The sequence below is a fragment of the Hevea brasiliensis genome, chromosome 13 (genome assembly GCF_030052815.1).
Source record: "Hevea brasiliensis isolate MT/VB/25A 57/8 chromosome 13, ASM3005281v1, whole genome shotgun sequence".
Classification (NCBI taxonomy): domain Eukaryota; kingdom Viridiplantae; phylum Streptophyta; class Magnoliopsida; order Malpighiales; family Euphorbiaceae; genus Hevea; species Hevea brasiliensis.
Window position 1 is genome coordinate 68,886,264 of NC_079505.1, and position 25,607 is coordinate 68,911,870.

At 34.7% G+C, this 25,607-nt stretch overlaps 3 protein-coding genes and 1 long non-coding RNA gene across 8 annotated transcripts; 3 read left to right on the forward strand and 1 right to left on the reverse strand.

The window, feature by feature from the left end:
- Window positions 1-284: 284 nt before the first annotated feature.
- LOC110661236 (topless-related protein 4) lies at window positions 285-12,108 on the forward strand. 2 transcript variants are annotated; one of them, XM_021819812.2, is made up of 26 exons: window positions 288-465; window positions 727-837; window positions 940-1,119; window positions 1,255-1,368; window positions 1,504-1,662; window positions 1,746-1,923; window positions 2,027-2,150; window positions 3,316-3,425; window positions 3,944-4,112; window positions 4,229-4,335; window positions 4,434-4,500; window positions 4,604-4,677; window positions 4,842-4,937; window positions 5,015-5,110; window positions 6,968-7,095; window positions 7,187-7,421; window positions 7,508-7,669; window positions 7,767-7,859; window positions 7,959-8,105; window positions 8,399-8,509; window positions 8,658-8,837; window positions 9,918-10,046; window positions 10,131-10,226; window positions 10,625-10,810; window positions 11,204-11,370; window positions 11,453-12,108. In XM_021819812.2, the coding sequence occupies exons 2-26, from the start codon at window positions 758-760 to the stop codon at window positions 11,649-11,651; spliced, it is 3,387 nt and encodes a 1,128-aa protein (XP_021675504.2). In that variant the 5' UTR covers window positions 288-465; window positions 727-757; the 3' UTR covers window positions 11,652-12,108. The 2 variants fall into 2 exon arrangements, with proteins under 2 accessions (XP_057988129.1, XP_021675504.2); XM_058132146.1 differs by lacking the exons at window positions 11,204-11,370; window positions 11,453-12,108 and adding an exon at window positions 11,008-11,183 and having other exon boundaries at window positions 285-465.
- A 2,180-nt stretch (window positions 12,109-14,288) lies between these two features.
- LOC110661227 (uncharacterized) lies at window positions 14,289-16,075 on the reverse strand. The gene is made up of 2 exons (XR_002496085.2): window positions 15,663-16,075; window positions 14,289-14,493 (listed from the first exon to the last, which is right to left on the reverse strand). It is a non-coding gene; the product is annotated as an uncharacterized LOC110661227 (long non-coding RNA).
- Window positions 16,076-16,430: 355 nt separating this feature from the next.
- On the forward strand, window positions 16,431-18,866 carry LOC110661237 (putative clathrin assembly protein At2g25430). Its single transcript, XM_021819813.2, has 2 exons — window positions 16,431-16,593; window positions 16,690-18,866. The coding sequence occupies exon 2, from the start codon at window positions 16,711-16,713 to the stop codon at window positions 18,601-18,603; it is 1,893 nt and encodes a 630-aa protein (XP_021675505.2). The 5' UTR covers window positions 16,431-16,593; window positions 16,690-16,710; the 3' UTR covers window positions 18,604-18,866.
- A 2,227-nt stretch (window positions 18,867-21,093) lies between these two features.
- Window positions 21,094-24,367, forward strand: LOC110661238 (actin-related protein 6). Of its 4 annotated transcripts, none has more exons than XM_021819815.2 (8): window positions 21,094-21,862; window positions 22,203-22,416; window positions 22,490-22,553; window positions 23,136-23,220; window positions 23,322-23,372; window positions 23,465-23,527; window positions 23,616-23,763; window positions 23,884-24,367. In XM_021819815.2, the coding sequence occupies exons 1-7, from the start codon at window positions 21,102-21,104 to the stop codon at window positions 23,743-23,745; spliced, it is 1,368 nt and encodes a 455-aa protein (XP_021675507.2). In that variant the 5' UTR covers window positions 21,094-21,101; the 3' UTR covers window positions 23,746-23,763; window positions 23,884-24,367. The 4 variants fall into 4 exon arrangements, with proteins under 4 accessions (XP_021675507.2, XP_021675508.2, XP_021675509.2 ...); XM_021819816.2 differs by having other exon boundaries at window positions 23,898-24,367; XM_021819817.2 differs by having other exon boundaries at window positions 23,915-24,367.
- The last annotated feature ends 1,240 nt before the right edge of the window (window positions 24,368-25,607 follow it).

The following is a 25,607-nucleotide window of genomic DNA, read 5'->3' on the forward strand; positions in this document are numbered from 1 at the left end:
AATTATTTAATATATAAAATATATAATATTAAACAAAGTACGAAAACTCGGAAAACCCCGCAAATCCAGCCACAGCCTGGAAATAAATCCACCATTCAGCGTATTAACTACACCCATAGTCTATATGACGTATCAGTTCACATAATTCGAGTGGCCTATCATTCTTATAAGCATTATGGCTTATCAAGGGTTGTGCACTTATCACACTATCCATCGTTCATATCGTCTCGCAGCTCTCGCTCACGGTATTTAATTTGTCTGATACCATTTCTCTCTCTCTCTTTCTTCAAAATCCCTAACTTTTTTTTTTCTGTATAAATACCCACCAGGAGTGCTAATGGAGAGAGAAAGTGAAGAACAAGTTGGGAGAGAGAGAAGGATGAGAAAGGGAGAATAGAGAAAGCGCACTAAAAACGTCTTCTCGTTCTCTTCGCTTTCTCCAAAAATTCTCCGATCTGTGCATAGGTATCGTATCATTCTCTTCTCATTCTCTATGCGTGTCTCTGATTTTATCTACTTTTGTTTTTGACCATTGTCGTTTGAAATTTTTAGAGTTCTTTTTCTTTTTTTATTTTGCTTTCTTGTTTTCTTTAATTTGTTATTTTGGTTTTCTTTGGTCGGTGATGTGTTGTTGGGGAGTGATTTTAGGGGTTTTTAGTTGGTTTGTGGGAAGTGTTGATCTATGAGGGTTTTTGGATCTCTGAGTGTCGTTTGAATTTTTTGCAGATATAAAGTCAAGGAAGGAAGGAAATAAACTATGTCTTCGCTTAGCAGAGAGCTTGTGTTTCTCATTCTTCAGTTTCTTGACGAAGAGAAATTCAAAGAGACTGTTCACAAGTAGGCTTCTGATTCTCTGCGCTTATGTTTTCTTTTTTTGGTTGGAATTTAGTGAATTTGCTTGTGCTAAGGATTATTGTTTTGCTTTAATTGTGTGTGTAGATTGGAGCAAGAGTCAGGGTTTTTCTTCAACATGAGGTATTTTGAAGATATGGTAACAAATGGAGAGTGGGATGAGGTGGAGAAGTACCTATCAGGGTTCACAAAGGTTGATGATAACAGATACTCCATGAAGATTTTCTTCGAGATTCGAAAGCAGAAGTACCTTGAAGCTTTAGACAAGTGGGTGCTTTTAAAGTTCATTCAAATTGATTTTTTTTATGCATTTTCGGTATCTATGATATTGATGTGGATTAAGAAATGAAATCCACCTATAAAAATTTCCCCTTTTACTTAAAAATTAAGTATAAATTTTAGGCGGGATCGTGCAAAAGCAGTGGATGTTTTAGTGAAGGACTTGAAAGTGTTCGCTGCTTTCAATGAAGAACTTTTTAAAGAAATTACACAACTACTGACATTGGAAAACTTTAGGTCAGTTTTTTTTTTTTTTTTTTTAATGGTTGTTTGTGCTAGTTTCATGCTTACTTTTTATGTTGATGATATTCAAATTATACATGTGGTATAATGTTGTGGCAGTGCGACCTTGTAATTTTACTTTAATTGCAGAGATAATGAACAGCTATCTAAATATGGAGATACTAAGTCTGCTAGAGGCATAATGCTTGCTGAACTAAAAAAATTGATAGAGGCAAATCCTCTTTTCCGTGATAAGCTTCAGTTTCCAACCTTGAAGAATTCAAGATTGCGGACACTTATTAATCAGAGGTCCTTCTGAAATTCTTGTCATTTCTGTACTACTAGATACTAGTTTTTGTTGGTTACTTACTTTTGTCGGTTCTGAATTGCAGTTTAAATTGGCAGCATCAGCTTTGTAAGAATCCAAGGCCTAACCCTGATATAAAGACCCTATTTGTGGACCACAGTTGTGGGCAACCGAATGGGGCACGTGCCCCATCCCCTGTCACTAATCCGTTAATGGGTGCGGTGCCTAAACCGGGGGGTTTTCCGCCACTGAGCGCACATGGTGTAAGTGAGAAAAGTATAAAAGAGTTGCCTGTTTTCGGCAATTATGCCAGTTTGAATTCTGAGAATATTACAAAACTTTGATCACGTGTTTGTATGTTTTCAGCCATTTCAGCCCACGCCTTCTGCTCTTCCAACATCCCTTGCTGGATGGATGGCAAATCCAGCTCCTGTCCCTCACCCATCTGCTTCTGCTGGTCCAATTGGTTTATCTGCTCCTAACAATGCAGGTAGATAACATGGGTCCCTTTGAACCAGCTGTTTCAGTGAGTTGTATATGACCTAGACATGCAATTGTCATTAGATAAATATCCAATGAATAAACTCAAGAATGATGTAGAAAAGGTGAGAAAAAGAAGGAAAGAAAAGAAGGTACAGGAGTTAAAATTTAAAGAAAAGAAATTTTATTTTGTGATCTTCATAAAAATGAGGAAAGGAATTGCTAAATGTGTGTTAGGTGGGTATAGGGCACCAAAGGTCAAAGCTTGTCTTCTTCGTTAATCCCCAAGTTACCCAACTAAAAGATATAGTTTCATGAGGAGAGAATATGTTGTTGATCTCCTAGTAGGGTAAGATAATATTTTGTTGAGCTCTGATACTATGTAGAGAATATGTCAATACGGACCCGAGAGTGTGAATCTTCAAATTGATAGGTTACACGTTGAAATGGACTCTCCATAAGCCATTTTGGTTTGATTTGTCGACACTTATATGCTTTTTAATTTTCTTGTATGCTACCAACACGGAACTTGTTCCTACAAGTGATATTTCAACACTCCTCTTCAAGTGCAACTGGGTATAGCTCAGGCTCACAGGGGCTCACTAGCCCATTTGTCTCTTGCTATTGCATGGGGTAGTCTGTCTAACTTAGGTCTAACTCTTTTTAGTTTGCCCTCAAGGTCTAGCTCGCTGGGCTAATCAATGGATCCACTTGAGTCTGGTTCGCTAGGGCTCATCCCACAGGTCTAGCTCATTGAGGCACAACCCACCATGCTTTTGGGTCTCGAATCTATAGCTGTTGGACCTCATTGCTCTTATAACATGTAGTGAAAAATTCCATATATCATTCATAATGACCTTGGTACAAATATTACTACAATTATGTGCTCTATTTAGGAATATAAATTCCTATAATTATGCTCTATAATCTAAACTAATTAGGAATATACAGATTTTACAATATACGCAGTTAACCTTCCATTACAAGTTTCATGAATAATTTTGTGGTATGATATTTGCTCAAATGGTCATTTGTAATTTGGTGATCGTAATCTCTCTCTCTCTCTCTCTCTTTCTTGAACACTATTGCATTCTTGTTTCAATTCCATTGATTTTTGAATTTTCTCATGTGCCAATTGTTATTTTTCCCCCATGTTTGTGTCTTAATGGTAGCAGCAATATTAAAGCGTCCTAGGACTCCTACAAATAATCCATCTATCGATTATCAAACAGCAGATTCTGAACATGTATTGAAGAGAACAAGGCCATTTGGAATATCAGATGAGGTATACCTTTTATTTCGATAATTTTCCATATAATTTTATGGTTAACTTATATGATATAATAAGTGTTTTGTGAAGCTTTGACCTGTTGAATTTTATTCTAGGTTCTGGCATGATTTTGAGATCCCAAGATTGGTGTTCTAATACTGTGCTTGGGTAACTGGCTTAGGCTGATTTATATTTGTTTATTTGTATCATCTTTTTTTTTTTTTTTTTTGGGTTGGGTTTTTTTTTTGAAGGGGGGTGGGGGGGGGGGGGGGTGTGTGGAAGGGTGGGAGAGACTTACTAAGTTTGGTTCTATGTGATTGAGGGGAAAACCCTATTGTCTGTGTTTTGTTCATATGATTTAGGAGTTGGGCTAATGTGGCTATGCACAAATGCTTTTATATGTTTGTTTCGACATCCTAATGAAGGATTAGGATTCTCATTTTGGAGGTTAGAATAATTTTTTTCTCAACTAATTTCAAATGGCAAATTCTCCTAATTCCTTCTGTGTTATTTTTCCTTTGATATTCAATCAGGTCAATAATCTACCCATTAATATTCTGCCCATTGCATACTCCAGTCAGACACATGGACAAAGCTCCTATTCTTCTGATGACTTGCCCAAAACTCTTGTTATGTCTTTGAATCAAGGTTCAGCAGTCAAGAGCATGGATTTCCATCCGGTGCAACAAATTTTACTTCTAGGTGAGGCCCTGTGGGCATAGGAACAATATTTATGCTTCCACTCTTAGCTGAATGAATATATACAAGTCTGGCAAGTTTTTTGGAATGCTAGATTATGCCTGGTTTTATTATTTCAGTTGGGACAAACATGGGTGATGTCATGGTATGGGAGTTGGGTAGCAGGGAGAGGATTGCTATCAAGAATTTTAAGGTTTGGGACAGCGCACGCTCAGTGGGTCTGCAGGTTTGGCCTTTATTCTAATCAAGTTTATGGAACATAAAGTATTACTTGAGATTTCTTGAGGTTTATATGCTAAGCCTAACTTTCATATACTTGTATAGGCATCTCTCACCAGTGACTATGTTTCAGTTAACCGTGTGGTTTGGAGTCCTGATGGATCTCTTTTTGGTATTGTTCAAATGCTACCAACATCTAAGAATTCGCTATTCTTCTTAAATTAAAGTCTATGAACTTTGTTGCTAGATATGTTACTTTTTCCTTTCTGTTTCAGGTGTTGCATACTCTAAGCACATTGTGCACCTATATTCATACCATGGCGGTGATGATGTAAAAAACTACCGTGAGGTTTGTGTGGCCAGTCAATCCTGTTCAAGCTCACTGTCATGCTGTTACTAGTTAATCTCATCTATATTTAATATATGGATTTTTCTTATAAAAAATGTGGATAACTTTATTTGTTTGTCTCCTAATAATGGCTCATTTTCCATTAACTTGTTGATTTTCTTTAGATTGAAGCACATGTTGGGAGTGTTAGTGATCTTGCCTTCTCTTATCCAAATAAGCGACTAAGTGTTGTCACTTGTGGCGAGGACAGGGTTATTAAGGTTTGTTTCATTTTGCTAATTTGATGAGTTATTGTAAGCAGGGTGGTGCCACTTATAGGAGTTCTTCAATTTGACAGGTTTGGGATCCAGTTACAGGAAATCCAAATTTTACTTTTGAGGGTCATGAAGCACCTGTATATTCTGTCTGTCCACATCACAAGGAAGATATTCAGGTAATTGATTATTTTGATGTTAATTAAATGCTTCCTGAGAGTATTGATTTCATTACAGCACTCTGTCAAATTTGTCTACGTACTTAATGTCCTTTTCTAAAACAAATTTCTATGTAAAGCAGAAGGGATAAATTAAAGGACTATCCAGTGTCATGGGGACTCTGGACGTCTGTCCAATTTAATGTTTTTCAATATATCTCTCCTAGAAGATTGTCGTGCAATTCATTGAAGAGGGATTTTTTTTTTAAAAAAAAAAAGAGGATTGACAACAGGCTATATGTGGTGGATTGAAAAAGGTTGGATTTCTATCTAGAGGTTATAGGCTTTCACACTTAGATTTTGAATCAGGTTAGGCTTGGTGGAGTTCTTTGTCAATTTTGAGTAGGCAATGGTATATAATTTAGGGGTGTGTGTGGTTTTTGGGTGTTTTGAATCGAATCGAAGAACCGTACTAACCCAATCAGAACCGTACCAAACCAAATTTATTTTATTGTTTTGGTTTTTCACTAGTTAAAGATTATATAATTAAAAATAGCTAAAATATATATTATATGATATATTGTATATTAACAATAAATTTTAAAACTTAAATGGTAATTTCAGGTATGAATTTCCATAAAAATAATAAAATTGTTTCAAGAATGTCAAATCAAACCAGAACTACACACTCCTAGTAAATATCATTGACATGAATCTTGATACAGGGAGGCCCCCCTTAAAAATCATTTCTTAGTGCTTTTCTCATTGGTTTCTGGTGGAGATGTTGTTCTTTTAAGAATTCCTGTTGCAGGAGCAGAGGACAAGTGGTTTGGAACCAAATAATTAAGGGGGAGCCTCATGATTGGGAAATTGTTTATGAATTTAGGAAAAAGGCTTTGTGAGTTCTCTGCAGGTACAAGAATGGATGATAAAGTTCAACTGTTGTTGAGAAGAGTGAGGAATTTAGTGTGAAATCTTGTAATGATAGGCTGTTGGAATGGGAGCAGAAACAAGGAAGATGAAATCCCCTGTAGAGAGGTTTTGTTATTGGGAAGCTTTGCAGGAAAAAATTCTAGCAATGGACAAGGTGAATCCTGAAATGAAGTCATTTCCTTCATTGTGAATAAGTGAGTACTCTTTGTTTTTTGTAACCAATGGATCAATGCAGAGAATGTGGAGATGTAATGAGAAATACTTGGAAGGTTTTTATTGTGGAGGCAAACGGGAAAGAAACACAGGATGCCATTCCATTGGCTATTTTTTCAATGACTTGGACAGCAGAATTTGCAGACTTTTGAAGATATAGAACCTTCATTGGATGAGTGTAAAGATTGATTATTTCATTTTCATTTTCTGGGGACTAGGTCATTAGCCGTGAATTGCAATCCTTTTGTAAATTTTGGATTGCTGTTTCTGTGCAGTTCTTAAAAGGGTAATCTCCAAGATTTTGTTGTGTGTGTGTGTGTGTGTGTGTCTATTTTCTTCTTCTTCCTCTCTTTTTTACTTTTTGGTGAACTTATTTATTTTTATTCGCTTTTTTTTTTTAAGAAAAAAAAATGAATGACTAAAATGTGTACTTGTGAAATTTTGATCTTAAGCATGCGACTTTTTGTGTCATAGAATTCGTTGAAGTTTTTTTTTTATTTTTCTTATCTTTTTACTTGAATTCCTTGAAGTTTAAAACACAACCTATTAGGGTTTCTAGGATGGCCAATATGTCATAATTCTTTACCAAAGTTTCTTTTAATATGTATTCTAATTTTGTCTTTTTTTTTGTTATTCTCTTTTGCTTGCTGATCTTTGTTGTCGCAAGATTATCTGATTAATGATTACTTAAACTACTGTGTTCACCTTTTTTTTACTTTATACTTTTATTAGTTTATCTTTTCAACGGCTACTGATGGAAAGATAAAGGCATGGTTGTATGATAACCTGGGTTCTAGAGTTGACTATGATGCGCCAGGCCACTCCCCTACCACAATGGCATACAGTGCTGATGGAACAAGGTTTGTATGTGAATCATACTTTATTGTTCTGATATTATGATATTTTAGTGTATACTAAGTATTTATTTCATGATTGTAACCGCTCCTGAAGGTTATTCTCATGTGGCACAAACAAAGGAGGAGAATCGCACTTGGTGGAGTGGAATGAAAGTGAAGGAACTGTTAAGCGTGCTTATATTGGTCTTGGTAAACGATCTGTGGGAGTTGTCCAATTTGATACCACTAAGAATCGCTTCTTGGCTGCGGGTGATGAGTTTGCAGTTAAATTCTGGGACATGGACAATGTCAACCTGTTGACAAGCATTGATGCAGAGGGTGGATTGCCGGTAATATTTAAGGGACATCATTTCTTTTTTTATCTATCTGATTCACTTTCTTTCTGGCTAATTTTCTTATTCTCATAAATCTGCAGGCTTCTCCTTGTATTAGATTCAACAAGGAAGGGGCATTGTTAGCTGTCTCAACAAATGACAATAGCATTAAAATTCTAGCCAATTCAGATGGTATCAGGCTGCTACGGACAGTGGATCGTACATTTGATGCTTCTAGAGCTGCTTCTGCTGCTGTTGTGAAGGTAAAGTTTATAGTTCTTAATTTTAATTAAATTTCTTGAACGTGGAAAATCTTCTGCAAGTATGAAGTATGTTGCTTAATACATGATTTACACACAGGCACCAGCAATAAGCAATTTTACTTCTGTCAATGCTACTGTTGGAACCAGCATTTTGGATAGAGCTGCTCCTGTGACGCCTGTGGTTGGAATAGTCAGTGTTGATATCTCTGCCCTGTTTAATATCTGGAAGCTTATGACTGTCTTCATATTATTAACATAATTCTTGCATTTTTCTTTTGAGTTTTTGCAGAACAGTGATAGTCGAAGTTTGGTTGATGTGAAACCTAGAATTGCAGATGAGCCTGTTGAAGCCTCTAGAACCTGGAAATTGACAGAAATAAATGAACCATCACAGTGCCGCTCTCTGAGGCTCCCTGACAATTTGACAGCCATGAGGGTATGGTCCATTCTCTGCAATAATATTAGAATGAAGTCGGCTTTTATCACATTCAAGTGTAGTCTAGGTTGTATCCAGCTGGCATGTTATTGCTTAAGCTTTTCCTAAGCCAATACTAGTCAGCTGCGGTCTAGGCTTCAAGATTTATACTGAGCACTAGATTTAAATTACTTCAATTAATAGTTCTCATTGCTCTGGCAGCTTAGTTTGTAAATTATTTCCTTTAGATAGTATTGCACTTCGTGTTCTCAAAGTTAATATCATATGCTCTTTATTTGGCAACTTTTTCTCAGGTTTCTAGATTGATTTATACAAATTCAGGACTTGCTATATTGGCATTAGCGTCAAATGCGGTGCACAAACTCTGGAAATGGCAGAGAAATGATCGAAATCCTAGTGGGAAGGTATTATTATTATTATTATAACTCTTTTTTTTTTTTTTCTTTTTGTGTGTGGGTGGGGGGTGTTAAAAGGCACTTACTTTTTATGCATAGAAGAGTGACATTTATTTTGTTTCTAAAGCTTGTCATTAATTATGGTTTTCTCATGTAGGCCACTGCTAGTGTAGTGCCACAATTATGGCAACCTTCTAGTGGAATATTGATGACTAATGATATGAGTGACACAAACCCTGAAGATGCTGTTCCTTGTTTTGCACTTTCTAAGAATGATTCTTATGTTATGTCAGCTTCTGGGGGAAAAATATCTCTTTTCAATATGATGACATTTAAGGTAAATGGCTTTTGCCCCTTTTCTTTGAACTCATTTTGTATTTGCAATTGATTATTATTATTATTTGGTGGAACTACTGGATAGGTTGTACATGGGGAACTAAATGGAGATAGTCCAGCAAACTCAACAGTATTTTCAGCCTTTATTTTGTTGGCCCAAATATCTGCCCTTAACATTTTGAATCAGTTTGAAGTAACCTTATCATGATATTAGGGGTGAGCATTTGGTTAACCGAACCGAACCCAACCGAATTTTCAACTAACCTAATTGTTAACAAACTCTAAAAATATTAACTGAATTGAACTGAAATTGAGAGAAATTTGAAATTAACCGAAACAGAAAATATTCGGTTGGTTATCGGTTATAACTGAACTAACAGAAAAAAATAAAATATATATTTTATATTATTAATTATTTAATAAAACATTAATAAAAATATATTTATATTCTTTTTTATTTATAAAAAATAATATATATATAAAATTTAATATTAATAAGATAATAATTAAAAGTTAAATATTATTATAAAATCATAAAAATAATAATTATAAATAATATAATATTAATAAAATTATAATTAATATATTAAGTAATTGAAATTCGGTTATTTCGGTTTGTTCGGTTATCAAATCAATGGTAACGGAACCGAAAACCGAAAACAGAAAATTTTTATTATTACTAATTAAAAACCAAACCGAACCGAATTTATTTTTACCGAAATAGTCGAATTTCATCGATTCGATTCGGTTATTCAGTTATAACCGAATAATGCACACCCCTTCATGATATCATATTTTGTGAAATCCAAAATGTATGCCCTTTAACATTTTGAATCAGTTTGGAGCAGCCCTATCGTGATATTATTTATTGTGAAATCCAAATGTATATAAGGTACATGTAAAAAAAGGTTTTTGGCTTGTATAAATTACAAAGTAAATATTTCTTAAAGTAAAATATTTAGGGGAAAGTGGCAAAGTGCTAGTTGTGGAATATTTTCTGGTTGGTTTCAGCATGTATCTTCCCTTGTTGTCCAATGTAGGCTTGCTTGTTATATTTATTGTCATGCCTCTTTAATTGCAGACAATGACGACATTCATGGCCCCACCACCGGCTGCTACATTTCTGGCTTTTCATCCCCAGGACAACAATATTATTGCAATTGGCATGGAGGATTCCTCCATCCAAATTTATAATGTTCGCGTTGATGAGGTTTAAATAATAAAACTGAATCTTACATTTTTGCTGAATGTGGAAACACAGGACTATTGATAATCTGCATGCTTTGTATCTCAGGTTAAAACAAAGTTGAAAGGTCATCAGAAAAGAATTACAGGCCTCGCTTTTTCTCACTCACTAAATGTGCTCGTCTCTTCTGGAGCTGATGCCCAGGTAAGAATAATTACCATTAATTAATCTGCAAAAGTTAAAAGCAACTCATGGACAAAAGATCTGGAGACTGATATAGCAGGTGAAAATTCTTTTGTTTATTAAGTCTAATTTTCTTTGAATTTGTTATCAGCTAATAAAATTTTCACTTCCCACATGATTTGGGATCATTTGACTGGGGACTGCAATTGCACCTTTATCTGGATAATGATTCTATAAAATGAATCTCTAGATGTACTTTTACTTGGCTTGCATCGAGGCATTCTCAATACTATTGTTATATAGTTTCCCTACCGAATAATGTTTATCTTAATTTTGTCTTAAGCCAAGAAATCTTTGTAAAATATATTAGTGTTCCATGTTCAAATTACTCAGTTCTGCATATGTTCTTCTCTATCCAGTTGTGTGTTTGGAGCACTGATGTGTGGGAGAAGCAGGCTAGTAAATTCTTGCAAGTTCCACCTGGAAGAGGTTCAGCTTCTCTTGCTGATACAAGGGTTCAATTTCACCTTGACCAGACGCATCTGCTGGCAGTTCACGAATTTCAAATAGCTATATACGAAGCACCAAAACTAGAATGCCAACAGGTTTGAGAAAAGAATATAATGTTTGGGGAATTTTAGTTTTTTCACATTTCATTGGTTATCTCATATTTGCTGTGTGACATTGGGAATTACATCATATTGACCCTAATCATTGGACATAATTTAGTTGATGCAAATAATAAGAACACATGCCATTATTGTTTGGGGATCATTTTGTGTGTTCTGTTTCTTTTTCGTAGCATATCTGGAGTCCAACTTGAGAAATTCATTGGCTTTCAGGCTTGGGCTCTTTAAGGTTTGACAAAACCTTAAACCCAACCCTGGCCACTATCAGGTCTAATTTTCCTGTTTTATCAATGTGGTATGGGATCATTTTTTCAGTTAAGGCTGCTGAATGCTGATGTTCTTCTTATGAAACTATATTGTTTCTAACAGAGGTTATCTCGAGAAGCAACTTGTCCAATCACACATGCCACATATTCCTGTGATAGCCAGTCAATATATGTTAGCTTTGAAGATGGCAGTGTGGGTGTTCTTACTGCTTCAACACTCACATTAAGGTGCAGAATAAATCCTACTGCGTACTTGCCTCCCAACCCTAGGTACGGTTTTTATTTTTATTATTATTTTTTTAAATCCCAATATGTTTTTTGTTTGAAGCATCTGACCAGGTTGTTTTTACAGCTTGAGGGTATACCCTCTTGTCATTGCTGCACATCCAACTGAGTCCAATCAGTTTGCATTAGGGCTAACAGATGGAGGAGTCCATGTGCTTGAACCATTGGAGACAGAAGGAAAATGGGGCACCTCCCCTCCAGTTGAAAATGGTGCTGGTCCTAGTACGGCTTCTGGTGCAGCTGGTTCAGAACAAGCTCAAAGGTGACTACTGCATGCATGGCTTTCACCAAGTACCTTGAGTGTATGTATCCGTTCCTTCTGATCCCGCTCCCTGGGCCCACCACAATGTGATTTTCGAGGGGAAGCTGCGGAAATTAGGTGTTATAGGTTTAGTATACTTCAGCTATGGCTTCAGCTCAACCTGACAGATGATATATATCATAACTATAGTGTTTACAAAGGATGGTATCTTTGGTTCCCTTCAATGAGAATGACTGGAGGAGCATGAATGTTTATGGTGTAAATTCAGAGTCAAAAATAGAATTTGAAAGGTTCTTTTTTGTGAAGAAGTTAATGAGTTGGTTGGGCTGGGAGCAGTGGCTGTGTCATTACTCATATGTTCATTTTTATGGTAGTTTGGAAGATAGTGATCTAATTAATTAGTTTGAGCAGCAGCAGTTATCTTTCCAATTCATTATTATACAAATACAATGTCATTATCATCTCTTTTCTTTTTTTCCGACTTCGGGATCTCACATCGAATGTAGTGTGTATATGTGTGTGGGTTATATAAAAATAAGGACTGTTAAAATTGTCATGATTTTAATAGTGATTCATTCGTATTACTAATCCATGTTTATGTGTGTGTTGTTTTCATGTGAGGTTGAGAATCGCTAGTGAGTCGGTCTTTTGGGATTTGACATCGGATGTGGTGTGTGTGTGTAGGTTATATAAGAACAAATATTGTTAAAATTATCATGGTTTTAATGGTGAATTATTCTTGTTACTAACTTGTGTGTGCTTGTGTTCTAACTATGCAATTCTTCGAAGAGCCTCCACTTCCATCTTCTACTGAGCTTATTTTATGACCTTATTTCTGTTACAATCTTCCCAACTTCCCTTCACCATCAAAACGAGGAAATTTCAATTTGGCTGTTCCTCCACATTGATTTCCCCATTATTACCATCATTTACCGTTCCTTGGCCTTCTTCCACATTTTGGTGACCCAACCCTGCATTCATAGATTTGAGCTCCGCCGCTGCGCCTCGATGCAATCTCCTCTTGAGAACATGTGGCTTTGATATCAAATGTTATGACCCAAAAAGATTAACACATAAGTAAAGGAGAAAAACACACGATATTTGCGAGAACTCTTGAGACTTTATTCATCAAAATTTTAAAGCTGATCATTGACAGTTATTCTACTTCTTTTATAGCTAGTTACAAGAATACAAACGAAGCCATCCGAATCTTCTTACTCTACCGCTTACTGCAACAAACCCCACAACTCTTTAACTATTCAGCGAAAGGCTCCTTGCTGGGCTGGCATGTGACCATTGTGGCCAAGTAATACAACACTTTTTTATTTTATTTTAACGAAAGATATCATTTCAAAGAAAGCCCAACAGCATCAACGAACAAAAGAAAGCAGCCTATGTCATGGGATTGCACAGAAACAACTGGTCATAAAGCGGTTTCTGTGCAAGACAATGAGCAGCAAAATTACATGATCTTTTGACAAAATTAAATGAGAACTGATCTAAGCCTTGACTAAATTGCAAAGCATCATTTACAATATCTTGAATCTCCAGCATGGTAGACATTTCCCGAAGAGCTTGAACCACAACCAGAGCATCACTTAAAAGATGACTGAACTCCAACCACGTCTTCTGGACAAAATAACAGCTTCCCTAAAAGCTAAAGCTTCCAGGACTAGAGGGTTGGTTTGTTCATAGGTAATTCTACTCTGCCAATCAAGAATAATACCTTTCATATCTCTAGCCAGCACAGCTATTGCACCCTTCCTTCCACTTTTGCTAACTGCTGCGTTTCTCTTTATTCAAAAGGCATCATTTCATTAACTTTCACGATCATGATAAATAAATTTGGCTAAATATTTAATTTCAGTCCTGTATTTATTGTGACGTTCAATTTAGTAAATTTCAACATTTTATTCAATGGACAAAATTTCATAATTTATTGATTTAAATAAAATAAAAAGTTCAATTTCTTAATTTAATCTAAAAATCAAGAAACTCAATTATTTTTTTAAGCTAAATTGAACTTAAATTAAAATTTTTATATTAATTTAAAAAAAAAAGTTAAAATATTAACTAAATTGAACATTTCAGTAAGTATATGGTGAAATTAAACATTAAGCTAATAAAAAATATTTATATAAATAAATAAATACCCACAAGTGAAAAAAAAAAAAAAAATACAAACACACCTCAGGAGAAAATCGCTTCCTATTGAAGTTGCCAAAAAATCCATCAGCTATCATTTGATCATTTAGCTTGATTAACACGCTATCTGATCTTTCATCCCATCATTCCTTGAAAATTATCGAGAGACGTTATCTTAGGGCCTATTTGGTGTTTTGAGAAAATTATTTTTTTAAATATATTAGTTAGAGTGTTAAAAAATAATTAAAAATTAAATTAAATTAATTTTAATTATAAGAATATTAAAATAATAAATTAATTTTTTTCAAATTATTTTTCTTAATAGCATCTAAAATAGTATTTTTATTCATAAAAAAAGTTTTAAACTTTAAAATTTAATGTCAAATAAAACTTTAAATTTTATTAAATTTTTATAAGAAGTACACACAAACAGAAAACACGAAGAAAAACTTAAGATACTATAAGATACTAACTTAGAGAACTAGTCGTGCATTCATTCCATCAAAATAAACAACAATGACCATAAAAAGAAGAAAAATCCCCTCATCAACTCATCCAAACACCAGTTTTGGTCTAGTTTGAGGCAATCCCTTCTCACTTTTCATGCAAAAATCATATAAAAGACTTGCATTTATCCTTCTGCCATCCTCTCTTTCTTAGTACCTTAGTAGTTGATACGCTTAAAAATATTCAGGTAGCTCCTGCATTGACAACAGGTGGAAGTTCATAGAGCAAAGTAACCGTATGTATGAAAAGAGCTGTACTCATATGTGAAGATGGCAGAGCTAAATGGATGGTTGAAGCCCATATAGTCCACTTGGTTAGAAAATCATATTGGACATTTGAAAAGTCAACCACATCCGAGTCAAACCCCTCTAAATCATATTCAAGATAAAAGTACCCCTCTTGCAAATATATGGAGAGTCATTTATTAACGTGAGGACAAGCACATTAATAAGCCAATGTGAGAGGCTAATCTCTGCTCTGACACAATAACTATTATAGCCGAAGTACCCATTGGGCTAACAAAGAAACATATTCCATATAACAAGTCACTAAAATTGAACAAAGTATCACAAATCTATGTCCCTAGGACATCTGACACTTCCTTGGTGATCAAACTGTTAATGCATAAGGTCTTGTTTCCATAAGATAAAACATTCAAACTCTCACACTTTTATTATATTCTCTTTGTTGTCAATTTTCTGTCTAGACTTTTAAATTCACGAACTTAAGCATCTTAGTGCCATTAGGGAATACTCCCCTTTAGCTTTCTGACCTCCGCCCTTGTCTTGCTGATGGTATCAAGTGACCCTTCAGACATCGTTTGGACACCAAACTGCCCAGTACATTCAATTGTATCCGTACCCTCTACCATATGCCTCTGGACACTATCCCACGTGTCATTCGTCTGTGATACCCCGGTATCATACCATCGAGGTAGCCAAACAAGACTTTTAAGTCTTTTAACACCAGAATTCATTCAACCCTGATCAGCTATTATTCTGTCTGTTAACCCCGTAATTTTGAAAAGAAATTTTAATGCTGTTTGGAGTTAATCTTTCAATTTTTACTTGATACAAAATCTTATTTGCTTTCAATTTCCTCTATTTATCAATCAACTACACCACTGTTAGGATTCATATTTGCATACTTATCATCGGAATTTCTTTTCCTTTCTTTTTTAAAACAACATAAAGCATTCATGATTTTACATTTCCTCTTCACCTCAACAAAATTTCTCAATATTTAACCAAAATGGAAATAAAATTAGATAAGAGCCAAAAAAAAAATCCAAATTTCAAGATATCATGTTCTCAAAATTTTTAAAAAGGAAAACGAAAACAAAGGAAACTGATTTGATGGATACCTGATGAAGAGGAGCTCATGGACATTGTGGATGTGGGAGTCGCAGAAACGGATGAAATCGTAAGCGGAGAGGTAGTTGGGAACAGCGTCAACGAAGAGAGAAGTGGATCGAGAGCTAAGGTTTGGCAATAAGCACTGCTATGCTATGCGTTTTCATAGACTTGCACTACGCCTCTTCTTTCACTTTATTTAGGGTTAGGGATAGGGTTTGATTGGGTAGTGGAGAAGGTGGACTCCTGGAGAGTGAGAGGGTGATCGACGTCCACTGAGTGGACTCGGAGGATAAACATCTTGGCTTGGCTTGGCTTTTGATCGAGTTGAATCGGTGGGTGAACTCGAGAAGAAGGAAATCTATTTCGGCGGGAAATTGGCGGTTGCGGGTTTACTGTCATGGATGCGTAATAGCGTCGAATATTTTCAAATTGAGATTGTTTTAGATAATAATATAATTAAAATTTAAATTTAATTAAATATAAAATATATTTTTTTATAATATTTATATATTTTGTATATTATATTTTAAATAAATAATATTTAAATATTTTAAAAAATTATTCAAATAATAATAAATGTAAATAATTTAAAATAAATTTTAATAAATTTAGAATAAATTTAAATATAATAATTTTCATAATTACCGTCCTTTCCCAACTCTAGTAAGGGTGGTGACATTATTATCAAGGTGAAAAATTAAAAAAAATTAAAAATGAAACGACACCGTTTATCGTAATTAGTAATTAGCGCCTTTATTATCCTCCAAAATCACGCTTCCTTTTTCAATCAGCCCGCAGAGCACTACCCGCCCACGCGGAGAGACATTCTCACATACGCGCTTTACTACAGTATCTTCTTTTCCTCCTTTGGATTCTCCGGATCTTCAACTCCGGTCAAAAGATCTCCCGATTGTCGGCGCAACTCCGACCACAGAAGAGGTACTTTCCCTTTTCCTTATTCTAGCAATTTCATTTGTGTATATGATAAATTAATTCCAGATGAAGAATTTAACTACGTCTCAACTTCAATTTCAGTATCAAACACTTTGGTCACAAATGGCAACCAGCACCATCCGCAAAGCGATCGGCGCCGTCAAAGATCAAACAAGCATAAGCATAGCCAAAGTCGCTGGTAACATAGCGCCGGACCTCGAAGTTTTGGTCGTTAAAGTTACTAGCCATGATGAAGACCCTGCCGATGAGAAGTACATTAGAGAGATTATAAACCTTACTTCTTATTCTAGGGGTTATGTTAGTGCTTGTGTGGCTACTGTATCTAGACGCTTAAGCAAAACCCATGATTGGATTGTGGCCATCAAGGCTTTGATGCTTCTTCATAGGCTTCTGGTCGATGGCCACCCTTCATTTGAGGAGGAGATTGTGTATGCCACCAGGAGTGGGATGCGTGTTTTGAATATGTCGGGTTTTAGAGATGAGGCACACTCCCATTCCTGGGATCATGCGGCATTTGTCAGGTTTTATGCAATGTATCTTGATGAGAAACTTGAGGTTGCAATTTCTGAGAGAAAATTGAAAGCCAGTGAAAGGAAATATGATGAGAGTGATGATGGGTTTGGACAAAGAGAATATAGGGACGATTTTGATTATGGGATGCCCAGATCAAGGTCTTATGGTGATTTGAATGATGATTCAGTTGGAAAAGAACAGAGGAGAGAGGCTACTCCAATTAGACAAATGAGGCCAGAGAGGATTTTGAACAAATTGAACCAGCTTTTGAGGATGCTTGATAGAGTTTTGGCTTGTAGGCCAACGGGGATGGCTAAGAATAGCAGGTTGATTCTCGTGTCAATTTACAGGGTAGTGAAGGAGAGTTTTGGTCTTTATGTTGATATATGCGTGGCATTGGGGATGGTGTTGGATAGATTTACTGAGATGGAGTATGCAGGTTGTGTTAAGGGATTTGATATGTATGTTAGTGCAGCAAGGATGATAGATGAACTTGTTGGGTTTTATGGTTGGTGCAAGGATGTTGGGATTGCAAGATCATCTGAGTTCCCTGCCGTGCAGAGAATTACCGATCAGCTGTTGGGAACACTTGAAGGATTTTTGAAAGAAAAGACTAACATGCCATCTAAGAGTCCTGTGAGAAGTACGGAGGAGAAGGTTCCAATTAAGCAAGAATTGGAACCAGATATGAATGAGGTCAAGGCTCTTCCTCCACCAGAGAATTATACCTCTCGACCCCCTCCAGAGCCACGGCCAAAGCCACAACTGCAGCAGGTCACAGAAGATTTGGTGAATTTGAGGGATGATGCAGTTTCAGCTGATGATCAGGGCAACAAATTGGCTCTGGCTTTGTTCTCTGGACCACCAATTGCCAGTACAAATGGTTCATGGGAAGCATTCCCATCAAATGGAGATTCTGAAGTGACTTCAGCATGGCAGACACCAGCTGCTGAGAGTGGTAAAGCAGACTGGGAATTGGCATTGGTGGAATCCACTAGTAATCTATCCAATCAGAAAGCAATTTTAGGGGGTGGTATGGATCCACTACTATTAAACGGAATGTATGATCACGGGGCAGTGAGGCAGCATGTGAACGCTACTCAATTGAGTGGTGGGAGTGCAAGTAGTGTGGCATTGCCTGGCCCAGGGAAGAGTGCAACGCCAGTATTGGCATTGCCTGCACCTGATGGGACGGTCCAGCCAGTTGGGAACCATGATCCATTTGCTGCATCCCTTGCAGTTCCACCCCCTTCATATGTGCAGATAGCAGACATGGAGAGGAAGCAGCACTTGCTGCTTCAGGAACAGCAGATATGGAAACAATATGGAAGGGATGGAATGCATGGCCAAGTGGGTTTGGCTAATATTAGCGGATATTCAGCGTACTATGGCCCGAGTCCTCAATCTATGATGATGCCTTATGGGATGCCACAGGTCAGTGGTTTGAGACAGCCAGGAGGTTACTACTACACGCACTATTGAAGTTTTTTGTCTTAATGACTTGCTGCTTCTTTCTGTGATGCACATTACTATGATATGCTTATTTCCAACCTTTTTGCCAAGTGTTTATATATAAGGTTAATGCCGCTTGCCATTGTTAATCTGTGTGTAACCATTTGCATCAGAGGGGGTGAGAAACGTACAAAGTTTCAACATAGTGTGTTGCTTTGTCTGATGGGCAGTTGCTTTTGTATCTTTTTGCCATCAATTTCATTCTGTCATAAAAAACCATAAAGTTTTGTTCATCTTTCTGATTCTTCATAGCCTACATTGGTAAATAAACCTTTGGAATTACCAGTTCTGAAAACTCTCATCACTAGGACTATTTAGGAGAGTAAAAACAGCACAATTCTCGTTTGAACATGTCATCAGCTTCTTCTGACATGAACAGAGGCATTTGAGCTGAGATTAAGATCAAGAATCGCACATGTTGATTCTTTAATTGTTTCTTCATTTTGATTTTTCTATTTAAAGCTTTAGAAGATGAGCTGACTGAGTCACTTGTTGACCATGTCCAATTACTCTTGTGATTATCTAATTCATAGAAATATTCTTAGCTGAACTTTGTTGGCTATTATACAATTTTTTAAATTTTATAATTTAATGAGATTACGTTATTGTAAAATATTAATTCATTTGTCATCAACTCACTCCAGAAATGGGATTTTTTTTTTTTTTTTTTACTTTTAGATAGAACATGAAAGTTAAGGAGCATAGGAAAAAGGTTATAGTATCTGAAGTCATTTCAATTATTTATTTAATTTATACAAATTATTATCGTATAATAAAATTTATTAATTTGGTCAATATAATATTTATATGTAAAATATAATAATAAATTAATAAAAAATATAAAAAGTTATTTTAATCACACTAATTTTAAATGTGTTTTATCACTCATACATATTTAGTAGTCTATAAATTATAAATATGAATACATATATTTAATTATGATGCACAAAAGATATTTTAATGAAAAATTATATTTATTATATTGTGCAAATAATGTATTTATGTGTTAAGACTAATTTGTTTGATTTTTAAAATATAGAGACTAAATTATTGATTTGATCAAAATGTAAGGATTAAATTATTTCTATTGAAACTTAGATCAACAATAAATTAATTATAAATATTTTTTTATTGATGAAATAAAAAAAAGAGAGATTAACTTGTTTTTTCAATAAATAAAATACACATAAGGTCTATATTGTAATTTAAGAGGAGGTAAGTATAATATAATTTGAATATTTTTATCATGTGAAGGAAATATTTTAATATTTAAATAATGATATACATGAAATTTTTAAAATGAATCAAAGATAATATGCGTAATAAAAAATATTAATTATCAAATTTTTAAAATTCATCAATTTAGAGTATTAAGAAAGCGGCATTTTGAAGACTTCAAATTCAATTCTTCAAATTAAAATAATAATAATTATTTTATAAGTAATTTATTTTAAATTTTTTATATAAAATTATAATAACATAAAATTTTATACTTTATATTTATAATCCTTTTCCATTTAATTAAATTTTTATATAAAAAAAATTAAAAAAATATTTATTTTTAGAAATAAAATTATTTCTAAACAAGAGATTCATATTTTAAATATTTTAAATATTTATTATCTCTAAAATTTCCTCAAAACAAAAATGTAAAATGTTTATATATAAACATTTTAAGTTAACAAAACATAATGTTAATTTCCATGTCCAGGGAAAAATTAACTGATACTTTTGCTTTTTTAATCAGCTAATTGTTTAATGAAGTGATTTTAAAATTTTATTGCAGTTGTTTATCAATTTAATCGGTTTGATATGGTAAAAAAGTCAACTAAAAGTGAAAAAAATAAAACCTTTTTTTTTATTGTTTGCCTTCTACAAATTCTAAATCTATTATGCACTTCCATGCTCAAATACTTTTTTATTTATATATATATAATTAATTTTAATTCAGATTTAAATTTAAAAAAAAATTATAAAAAATTATTTTAAAGTGTCACATATTTATCAAGTAAATTAATTTTTTAATAAAAACTGTACATTGAGCTCATAAAAAATTAGCAAATAGAGTATTTTGCCTGAACTATGCTAGTTTAAATTATTACTATTATTATTATTATTATTATTATTATTATTATTAGTTTTGAATTAGAAATTTTAAAATATTAGATGTAACTTTAACATCATGTAATTTATATCATATATTTATTGTGAACTGCATACTCATTAAAAAATATAATTTAGTATTTAAAAAAAAATTAAATACTCCCTTATACCTTAAGTCAATGCTAAATATATTCAAAATTAAATTTTGATAAAACGAGTATGTATTTTCTGATTAAGTTAAATAAGTTTATATTTAATAATATATTATTTTTTTAATAATAAAATATTATATTCTTAATTTCTTAAATAATAATTTTAATATTAAATAATTTTTCATTTTTTTTTTATAAACAAAAACTCAAATAATGCACGGCGCTAAGTCCCACTGTCCACACTTTCACTCCACTTCCCATCTCAGTCCATTTGCCGATATGTCTAACGTCATCGTCCTCGACAACGGCGGCGGTTTTATAAAAGCCGGCCACGGCGGCGAACGTGATCCTGTCACTGTAATCCCCAACTGCCTCTACCGTCCTCTCTCCTCCAAGAAATTCCTACATCCATCTCCCACAGCCTCTGCCTCAACCGAAGACCTAACCTCCGCCGCTGTTCGCCGTCCAATTGACCGCGGCTACCTCATAAACCCCGACCTCCAGCGGGATATCTGGAGTCACCTCTTTACCTCTCTTCTCCACATCACTCCCTCCAATTACTCCCTTCTCTTGACCGAACCTCCCTTCACTCTCCCATCAATCCAGCGTGCTACAGACGAGCTTGTCTTCGAGGACTTTGGTTTCAAGTCCCTTTTCATCACCGACTCGCCCAAGCTTGTTCATCTTTACGAGGCGAGTAAGAGGCCTGATGGGTTAATCTCCAAAGCGCAGTGCAGTCTGGTGGTGGATTGTGGGTTCTCGTTCACTCATGCAGCTCCTGTTTTCCAGAACTTCACGCTTAATTACGGAGTGAAGAGGATAGATTTGGGTGGTAAAGCGCTGACCAATTACTTGAAGGAGTTGGTTTCTTATCGCTCGGTGAATGTGATGGACGAGAGCTTTCTTATGGATGATGTGAAAGAGAAACTTTGCTTTGTTTCCCTTGATATTGCTCGCGATTTGCAGGTTGCCAGGTAATAAATTTGAAATTAGTTTGTTACTGGTTAGTGGGTTCTTGTATGTTGGCTACAAAGAAGACAAAAATATGTTGGTTAGGTGTCGTGAAGACCAGTTGTAGAACTTGGGAATCGGATATCAAATTGTTCCAGAATAGGATTTTGAGAAGTTGTCATTTAATTTGCATTTTATGGGAGTGAATTTGAAGTTACCTACGGTTGCTCTGTTCAGACTTTTTTTGCATTCAATTCTCAATTGTTTGTTATGGATTTTAGGAATGTTGTCCCTGGCAATGATGTCTATTATGTTTTGATCAAATTCTTATCTTGCCCCGTATAAACTTGCAACCTTTTATAGAAAACGTGGGAAGGACAATGTCTTGCGCTGTGTTTATGTTCTTCCTGATGGCATCACCCACACTAAGGGTTTTGTGAAGGACCCAGATGAAGCAAAGAGATACCTCACTATGACTGGTGCGGATTCTCCATCTTTAGAAACAATAAAGGGTATAGATCGACCTGAACTTTCAGAGAAGCTGGAGGACAGAAGGAGAATTGATTTAACGAAAAATGTGAGCTTGCTGTCTTTGGAAGCATGTATTCAGCTTAATTCTACTGTCTCTTTAATTTTTACTATCTGTGCAGGAGTTTGAGTTGACAAATGAACGGTTCCTTGTTCCAGAAATGATCTTCCACCCTGCAGATTTGGGTTTGTACTATACTATACACTTTTATATTTTCAGTTCAATCTAGGAACAAGGTTTTTTTTTTTTTAACTTGGACTGCTAAACGCTTCTTGGATTTGAAAACTTGTTGCTAAAACAAGTCAACAATGACCAAATCAGGGAGAAAGAGGAGAGTATTGGAAGTTTAATTTTATCCATGGTCACTAAGCATTTCATTATATTTCAAGAGAATTACTTGACTTTAATTCGTCACACACAAATCATTCAACTGTACTCTGTGTTTAATAATATCACTATTATTTAATTTCAATGGATAATTCAGCCACTTCTCTAGTTGGGCAGCCAAATCAACATTTTTTTTTTAAAATCTAGCTGTACATTCAAAGTTGGCCGTAAGGGTTTCTTTCTTTCTGTCGTGTCCAAAATCAGGTTGAATCTCATTCAAATCTGGCAACAATGATCTTATTGAAACAGAATTGAACTTGAGTGATCTTTACAGAACAAATTTAATTTGACAGACCATATTGAAATTAAGAGCTTTCTGAATGTTTGTCAAGTTGTTTTGGAACTGAGCTCAAAGGTGCTAATCTGAACCCCTATTTCAGGGATGAACCAGGCTGGACTAGCAGAGTGCATAGTTCGAGCAGTCAATTCCTGCCATCCTGTTCTTCATCCTGTACTCTATGAGAGGTGATTTTACAAAGACTTGCAGTATTAAGCATTGGAAACAAACTTTCAAATTTTATTTTCTAATAGCAGTTGATGGCTGTTTAAATCTTGTGCTTGCACAGCATTATATTGACTGGTGGAAGCACATTATTTCCTCGATTTTCTGAGAGACTGTAAGCCCATATTCCTTTCCTGTTTTCTTGTGTACTATAAATCTTATTTTTGATTTGTGGACTTCTATTCATGTCTTTGGAGGAAATTGCAGTGAAATGGAGCTCCGGCCTCTTGTCCCTGATGAGTATCAAGTGAAGATAACCACGCAAGAAGAGTAAACTCTTCACTCTTGGAAAGTATTAATTTGCCTTTTTTAAGTGCCACTGTTTCCTATTTAGTAAAATCTTGTGGTGCTTGTCCAGTCCCATACTAGGTGTGTGGCGAGGTGGATCACTTTTGGCATCGAGTCCTGATTTTGAAGCAATGTGTGTCACCAAGTCTGAGTACGAGGAACTTGGATCTGCTCGATGTCGTAAGAGATTCTTTCATTGAGCGCTTAAAATGCTGAAGGTATCCTATATCCTTACTGACATAGAAATGTGTGCAATCTGTTCATGAACATTACAGATGAAAAATATTTTTGCCACCCAAATTCTTCATATACATAATTTATGCTAATTGTCCTACTAGTTTTAATCAAACAGCATAAAGTAAAATGCAGCTGGTGCTAAGCTTTCTTCCAAGCTTTGCTGGGTCGTGTTGGTTATTGGCTTGCATAGGAAGGCATGGGCCCAATCCTTATGTTGATCAGCTCGATATGGTCAAGTGCTAGCACTCAGAAGGACTCTTGGTGACAAATTTCAATATCAATTGGTAGTTAATTTATCCTGGTGCTAGCTGACCCCCTCATTTTTGCCTCAAGGGTAAACCATAGACAACCAGATATTACAGATACATTGGAGTGTCAAGTGATGGTGACCCAAGGTCAAATTCGCAGGAAAATTCCTGTTTATTGGGGGTGACTCTGCGAGCAAGATCTTGTTTTGTTGTGTAATTTGATGAAATTTTCTGGGCATTGTATTTAAGATTGTGGGTTAATGTTTGTCACATTTCAAGTGAAATTCACCAAAACTTCCAGTGAAAATGCAAATGCCCCATGATTATTATTTTAGAATTGCAAATAGATACCGAATCATAAGCTCTTTAATGTGGTCCCTTTTGCATCCCAATCTCTCCATTCAAATGGTTAGCTGATAATTAATTATTCATTCATTTCTCATCGGCTAATTAAAACATCCTTGTTATTTAAACAAGAACACCAAAAGAAAAAGCCATGCATTGCTGAACATAAAAGCATGTGCCAAGAGCTCCATAATCATTTACTGCATTTAATTTATACCATCATGAAATGCTTCCACCAACAAATAAAGAAATTAGATTTGTCTTTTTGCTTATTGATTGCACATCTAAACAAACAACTCAGTACCATATTGAAGCATTAGAGGGAATTGCTCAAATTAATCTGTCATGTTCTCTCTTATCTTACAAGTTCATATTCACAAGAAAAATCAACGAACAACATCACAATCATTGAATTACAATGAGCATATATTCTCTCTTATCTTATAAGTTCATATTCGCAAGAAAAATCTACGAATAACATCACAATCATTGAATTACAATGAGCATATATTATCAATTATTCTCGCTTAGTTGTATTATTAGGAAAATAAACTAGAATATTAAGCATATTAATTATTACATTATTGTTGCTTTTGTATATTAGAAAGGAGATAGAAAGTAATAATTGAATAACATAAAGGATTAAAAATTAATAAAATTTGGAAAAGCCAATTGTGATTATTGTGAATTAGCTGTTGCTATGATGAATAAAGGAAATAGTGGATGGATAGGCATAAAATAAGATACCCACAAGCTAACTTGAAAGCATGAAATCATGGTTTATTAAACTCCGACGGGAACTTGCTGAAGAATCGGGTAGATAAGTCAATGAGTCATTGATTCAATCAGGAAGTTAACGATTCTAGCAATTAGTTATTAAAAAATTAATTAAATATTATTATATATTAAAAATAAAAAATAAATATATCATTTCATAAATTTTTTTTAATTAGTATAAATAAAAACATAATAACTAAAAAACATTTTATTAATTGAATATAAATTTAAATTTTTGAATATTAAAACATTAATATTATTATTTTTTAAAATTTTCAATTTAGGTCTGATTAACGAGTCATTGGGTTATCGGTTCAACTATCAAACCTTTCGATTTTTCCTGAATCAACTACTTGTCCAGCTCAATAAGAGAACGGACCCAATTTATATCAGATCACTAGTCACCAAATCAAGTCGTCGAATCGGCCTAGATTTTGTAGTAGTGCATGAAATGG

What these genes read in the sequence shown, in the direction of transcription:
- LOC110661236 (XM_021819812.2), top strand. Translation starts at nt 758, where the DNA reads ATGTCTTCGCTTAGCAGAGAGCTTGTGTTTCTCATTCTTCAGTTTCTT. An exon ending in ATGCAGAGGGTGGATTGCCG is followed by an intron (nt 7,422 to 7,507) that starts GTAATATTTAAG and finishes ATAAATCTGCAG; the next exon opens with GCTTCTCCTTGTATTAGATT. An exon ending in TACTTGCCTCCCAACCCTAG is followed by an intron (nt 11,371 to 11,452) that starts GTACGGTTTTTA and finishes TTGTTTTTACAG; the next exon opens with CTTGAGGGTATACCCTCTTG.
- LOC110661237 (XM_021819813.2), top strand. Translation starts at nt 16,711, where the DNA reads ATGGCAACCAGCACCATCCGCAAAGCGATCGGCGCCGTCAAAGATCAA.
- LOC110661238 (XM_021819814.2), top strand. Translation starts at nt 21,102, where the DNA reads ATGCACGGCGCTAAGTCCCACTGTCCACACTTTCACTCCACTTCCCAT. An exon ending in CATCCTGTACTCTATGAGAG is followed by an intron (nt 23,221 to 23,321) that starts GTGATTTTACAA and finishes GTGCTTGCACAG; the next exon opens with CATTATATTGACTGGTGGAA. An exon ending in CCTCGATTTTCTGAGAGACT is followed by an intron (nt 23,373 to 23,464) that starts GTAAGCCCATAT and finishes AGGAAATTGCAG; the next exon opens with TGAAATGGAGCTCCGGCCTC.